Source organism: Quercus robur, chromosome 5 (genome assembly GCF_932294415.1).
Source record: "Quercus robur chromosome 5, dhQueRobu3.1, whole genome shotgun sequence".
Taxonomy (NCBI): Eukaryota; Viridiplantae; Streptophyta; class Magnoliopsida; order Fagales; family Fagaceae; genus Quercus; species Quercus robur.
In genome coordinates this window covers 31,181,858-31,188,290 of record NC_065538.1, presented here as the reverse complement: position 1 = coordinate 31,188,290, position 6,433 = coordinate 31,181,858, and the positions used below count along the sequence as shown (strand labels likewise).

Below are 6,433 nucleotides of genomic sequence, written 5' to 3'. Positions count from 1 at the left end.
ATAAGGAAGTTTATTTCATACTTAAATCAATATTGTGAAATTATTTTTTTCTCACTAATATTAGCTAATAATAACCTACCACTTAAGATTTATTGTGATAATACTGATTTTAATTTGAACGTACTATTAAAATTATTTTTTTCTCTTTCTAAAAAATTAATTTTTTCTCATCAATGTTAGCTAATAATAACCTATTACTTAAGATTTATTGTGAAAGTATTGTGAAAATATTGTGATAAAAATTGATACTAATTTTAATTTGAACATACTATTAAAATTATTTTTTTCTCACAAATATTAGCTAATAATAAACTACCACTTAAGATTTATTGTGAAAGTATTGTAAAAATATTATGATAGCATTTCTCAATTTTAATTTCTTATTCTTTATTTTTTTTTTCCTTTTTTTTTTTTCTTTTCATTTGTATTTCCTTTGCTTTTTAGATGGAGATCTCTCGGCCACTAATTCTAAGCCTCACTTATCAACCACAAACCACTTTCTTTGACCCTATTAGGACAATAAAATAACACTTCTTTGTCCACCCGAAACCACAAAGCCACCTCTGTGTTTTTTTTTTTTTTTGTTTGCTCTGCTTTCTTAGCTGACATTGTGTTAAGCTCTCAATCCCAAGAAGAAAACCCATCTAAGTTTTCACTCACTTCCATAAGTTTTCTTCATCTTGGTCTATTTCTTTAGCTGAATCAAGAACTGGGTCTTCCTTGTTTACTCAACTAACCTCATAAGGTGTGTGCTTTTCTTCAACTCTTATTTTTTTGTGTAGTTTAATGTGTTTTTATGAGTCTTGTACTATGATATTATTGCTTTTTTTAGCAGAGTTTTGGGTCCTTTTGACAAAAGACAAGAGAGACTTTTACCACGGAGAGGCCAGAGTAGAGAGAAGAGTGAAAGGCATGAGGGAGTTGGATTTGCGCAGAGCAAAGAGATGAGATGAGATGAGAGGAATGAGGCACTATGCGTGAGACTCTGAAGACAATACCATCCTTTATTGAAAGGCAATTTGGTAATTGCCAACTCACCCCTAACGGATATATCAAACGCCCACGAACTTTTAACAAAATGGACCATCAGAGCTCCAACTATCAAATGCGCGTTCTCTTCACAAATATAAAATGCAAGTTTTTCCAAAAAAGTTGCATTTTATACTAACCAAACACTATTTTTGGGCTGACTTTTTTGAAAACGCAACTTTTGGGCTTCAAAAGTTGAAACAAACGGGTATTAAGTTATAGTAGAATTTCTATATATCTTATATAAAAAATAAATAAATAAATAAATAAAAAATAAATAAACTATTTACCTATCAAATGATTGAATTTAATTAAAGAAACTAGGAGCAACACAAAAAAATTGAATCTAAGCTTTATCCCTATAACAAAATAAAATAAATAAATAAAAAATTTCAAACAAATAAATTTTCAAAAATAAGGAAGATACAATGTTTAATCATAGGTGTTGATCAAACGGATAATACAAATTTGACAAGCATTAATTTATTTCACAAAACTATATTACTTCATATTCTAATGCACCCTTCCATGCAAATGGTGTTCCAATCCAATCTAAATTGAATCTCTTGACCCTTTACAAGAGTAGGCAACGTATCTAACAAAGTTTTGCAATCAAGAAGCTTTTCACCTTCAATCCCAGCAATACTCTTGATCTTTGCACCTTTAAAATGATGTCGCCAACAACAAGAGAAGTCCCTATCTTCTTTATCCAATATATCTTCACACAGCACCTAGAGTTCAAGTAAATTAGAGACAAATAATTAGTTCCAGCAAGTGTAATTATATTAAGACAAAGTTGACATTTTCTTAATCAACCTCATTGCTTAATCAAAATATTTGTATAAAGCACCACATATGACACGACTCAAACAACACTAAAAGGGGGCCAATAACCCACTTCTGGCTCTAAGCCCATTTAACATCTCTAGATAAAGTCGCATATGTGACATATCTCCTCCAAACCAAGAACATTAAAAAACCATCCAAAGCAGAGTTCTGTAATGCAAATTGGGCATCTACTTCATTGTCTTCAGAGAGGCAAGTGTTAACTACTTGCAACTTGTATGCTTCTTGTGGCAACTGATTGCACAATTGTTTGGTTTCTTCATATGGAATTAAAATGCTCATTCATCAAATTATTCATTTAAAAAAAAGGAATTATGCAGGGTAAAAGCTGTGCGTATTTCAAAATCATTGATAAAATTTTGAATTGTTTAACTTTTAGTTATTTCAGACTACCTGATATTTTTTTTAAATGGATAAAACTCCCTATCTACTTATGATACTGTGTATTAATAGAAGATCAAAAGTTTGTCAAAACTTCAGCATAGGAATCACATGAGGCTTGAGTGCTAGAATTCTAGAATATCATGGTCTTAAAATAAAAATAAAGTAAAATAATATAGGAATATAATGAGAGTATCCTTCACAGATCATTATACATTTATTTGTATACTTCCATATAAATCTTTAATACTTAGTACCTTCTAAGAAAATTTCCTATCTACTAAAGTTTTTTAAGGCAAAATTTTATTCCAGCTGGACAAATTTATCGTACTATAAATACTCTCTAATTATCCCTAATCTTTTAAGCATGTTTAAACAAATCTTTAAATTTGAAAACAGATAATGTAAATGTACACACCATGGGTCTCAAAGCTACTGCCTCTTGCAGGGATATTTTATTTTGGGACAGACCTATTTGAGAGGTTTAAGTCTCAAATCCCCACGCTTTTTAGCTTGTCAGGTTGTGGCAAATAAGTAAAAAGTACAAATAATTTAACAAATTAATAATAATATTTACATTTTTCATCCTATTTGTGCACAACCAAACCACTGCAAATCTTTTTCTCAAAAAAAAAAAAAAAAAAACCACTGCTAATCTACATCATAATTGCCTTCTGCTAAAAAAACACCGACCATATTTGACTTGAAATTTTCAAAGGTTCTTGGGGGATAGAAATCATGAAAATATTTTATCAAGTACTAACTTCACCAACCTTTTTTTATAGTTGACGGAAATTAACACTAGTTACGGGTCATCAATGGGCTGGATCGACCCGGTTAGGCCCATTTTTACTTTGTCCTTGGGCACAATAAACTGGACATAGAGGGCTATTAAAATCATTCACAAAATGCAACCAGACAAACACACTACTTTATTACTTTACTGAAATGCAAATGATTTTATGAATCCTAATTGTCGACATTAGAAAGGATAGGTTTTTCAAAATCAGAAACCACATTTCCCACATATTTTAATTATCTGTATCATTGTATAAAGTTCATCACCTAACATGCAACAGATGATATAATTAATTAGAGGCACCCTAAAATCTTCTAGTAGAAGAAAAATCATACCTTTATGCACTCCTTCCGGGACTTCACACCTGTTGGCAATGACAATTGTTTTGGACAACAACTCCAAAGCAAGCCATCTATAAGACTTCCATAATCTATTAAGAGTGCCGACATCCGTCCCTCTAGCATCATAAGTTCAAGTTCGAATGACGGAGGAAGTGTAATTCCTCTCAAATCTTCAAGATTAAATGTAACCTATAATTCAATGAAAAGTAAAAAAATGTTTCAGAATACAAAAGGTGAAAATGAAAAATATGAAAAGACGTTAAAGAAAGTAAATAGGTGAAAAAATAGATATATTTGCATTAGTGGACATACCTCTTTACAAATGACTATTAGCTTCAAAACTTTTCTTTGATTTGACATTGCTAGAAATTCCCTCAACTTAAGGAACCAAAGAGTGTCAACAATATTAAATAATACAAAAGTAAGCTCAAAAGGACATGGAGCATTCTTTGGAAAAATCATAGGAAATACATTCTCTAAACTGCAGTATTTGAATGATGACAGATTTGGACTATCAATTTCAAGCTCCAACAGCTTTTCGCATGCTTCAAATGTTAACATTCTAAGCCTTTGTGCAGAAATCTTGACCCTTTCCAACATGATGCAGCCACTAACCTCCAAAGTTTCAAGGTGGGGGAATCTAGAAATATTGAAGTGAAGATTTTGGTCTGTAATGCTCAAATCTTTCAAGTATAATTCTTTCAAATTTTGGCATGCAGTGATGTCCAATAGACATTGGCGTCGGCGTGAATGAGTAAAGCTGAAATGTTGAAGATTTGCTGCTTCAACTTTGATGTTCTCAACTTCTTGTCTGAGAGGAGTCACCTCAACCTTGCAAAGTTTAGAAAGTTTGGAGATCTCCAAATTTTTCAATCCGTGACATCCTACAATAAGAAAATCTGTGATAAAAGGGCAACAACGAATGATATCTTGGATAATCTCTTCGCTCACACAAAGATACCCAAGCACCAACTTCTGTAGGGAATAAAATTTCACAGCACTCCAAGTACATGGTTGCTCTAACTTACAACCATTTGTTGATTTTGCAACAAATATTGTTCTAGGAAAAGTATACCATGAATTCTCTTCAGTTCTCACTTGAAAACCTATCTCCCGGGCATCATGTTCGAAGGCCAACTCTATCCATTTATCAACCAATGAAGCCAACTTGAAGTCAACAAGTGTCATGTGAAGTTCAAATTTCTGCATCTTCAAATTATGATCGTGAAATCTACTTAAAGATGTATCCACATTATTCATGAACTTTTCAACTCTTTTTTTATTATCTGGACTCGTATCGGGCATGATATTGCCCTTACCAAGAGCTTGATCAAAATCCAAAATCGGAAATGAAGACCATACACAATTCCATTTCTTGGACAAGAGACAAATCTTAGTTGCCTCTTTTCGGGGTAGGAAGGACAAGATGTGATGCAAGATAAATTCAGGCAAATCGGATGTTCGATCCACGACATCAATCTTTTCGTCCATCATGTGTCTCTCTATGCTCATCAAATTTCTACCTTCTGCTTTTACAAGGATTTTCAAAAAGCAAATATAATTAAAAAGAAGCCCGATGGTACAAATGTAATCAAAATGTTTATAGTTTATCTAAAACAAACGCCTCAGAAATCAAACACATGTCATATATAACTATAGGTATAAAATTTAGTAACTTAAAGGTTAGTGAACTCAAGTAGAATTTTTTGATAAATTTGTTTCAAGCAGTATTATAAAAAAAATCCAAAATTTTAATGCAAAAATCACACAAATGAACAAGATATTCATAAAAAGATAATGAAATAATACAAAAAGAAGATAACAATGAAAATAAACAAAATGATATTCAAACATCTTATATAAAAATTCTTAATTATATAAAAAGACTATTTTTTTTTTTTCCCAATGCTTATATTTATTATTATTGTTTCAACCAAAAAAAAAAAAAGCTAAAAAAATTACAAAATGCTATTTAAGATCGATTATGTCAAAAAAAGATTCTGTGGATAAACCATATTATAAATTTTAAATGAGATTTTAGATTTTAGTAAAACTTAAATAAAATAAAATAAAATAAAAATCTGAATTAGAAATTTTGTATTTAAATATACAAAAAATGTCTCAAATTCAGAAATTGTTTACGAATGAATAATATGAAACAAGCAAGGCTATTCGCTCCCCTACCTGTACCTGCTACATGTTAAAGTTCATAAAAAATTAAACTTCTTTAATCTCAAATACTAGTAATAATAAAAATTGATCTCTTTTCGTCTAAACCTTGAAAAATAATTTTTTATTTTTTTTTTTGTGTAAATATAAATCAATGACAGATGTTGATGAAACATTATTGTTTATGAAACCTAACATAGTTTTCATCAAAATAAATCGAATAGGTTGTATCAATTGCTACAAACATGTCGTAAATTAAAGGACCAAAAAATATTAACCGACAAAAGAAATAGAAAGAATTACCTATTGAGGCAACGTTGCAGAAGATCAGCTACCACTTTTAACTATTTAAGTAGTAATCTTCTCATTCAGCAAAAAAAATAGTAATCTTCTATCTCAGACTCTGTTTCGACTCTCTTCTGCACCACACCAATTCTACGACGTCATATTTATATTTATATATAGATGTCTACAAAATCATACCCGTGGTCTCTACGCGGAATCCTAGTCCAAAATGACTTTTAAATCCTTTTGACAGAAGAAACAAAGGACTTCTACTCCTAAAGAAAGTAGGAAACAGCAAAAGCAGAAACCTAATATAAATTTTCTACAATGCGAGCCTCAAAGCACGCGGTAACTTGGAAGCATTTTTTTATTTTTTTTTTCATAAAGAGTTTAAAATAAAATTTTTTTTTTTTTGAAAACGTGAGTTTAGATAGTTGGATTATTTCAAATGCTTGAATGGATTATGTTCCTATTTTATAGACAATATTTTAGTGCAATTGAGACATGTATTCTTATCTGATTATCTTTTTTTTTTTTTTTTTTTTCTTTTTTCTTTTTTTTTTTTAAGCCTAGTTTTATCATT

At 30.5% G+C, this 6,433-nt stretch overlaps 1 protein-coding gene across 1 annotated transcript; it reads right to left on the bottom strand.

Annotated features, from left to right (window-relative positions):
• Positions 1–1,419: 1,419 nt before the first annotated feature.
• On the bottom strand, positions 1,420–6,178 carry LOC126725790 (F-box/LRR-repeat protein At5g02910-like). Its single transcript, XM_050430714.1, has 4 exons — positions 5,869–6,178; positions 3,709–4,922; positions 3,391–3,585; positions 1,420–1,760 (listed from the first exon to the last, which is right to left on the bottom strand). The coding sequence occupies exons 2-4, from the start codon at positions 4,906–4,908 to the stop codon at positions 1,536–1,538; spliced, it is 1,620 nt and encodes a 539-aa protein (XP_050286671.1). The 5' UTR covers positions 4,909–4,922; positions 5,869–6,178; the 3' UTR covers positions 1,420–1,535.
• Positions 6,179–6,433: the final 255 nt, after the last annotated feature.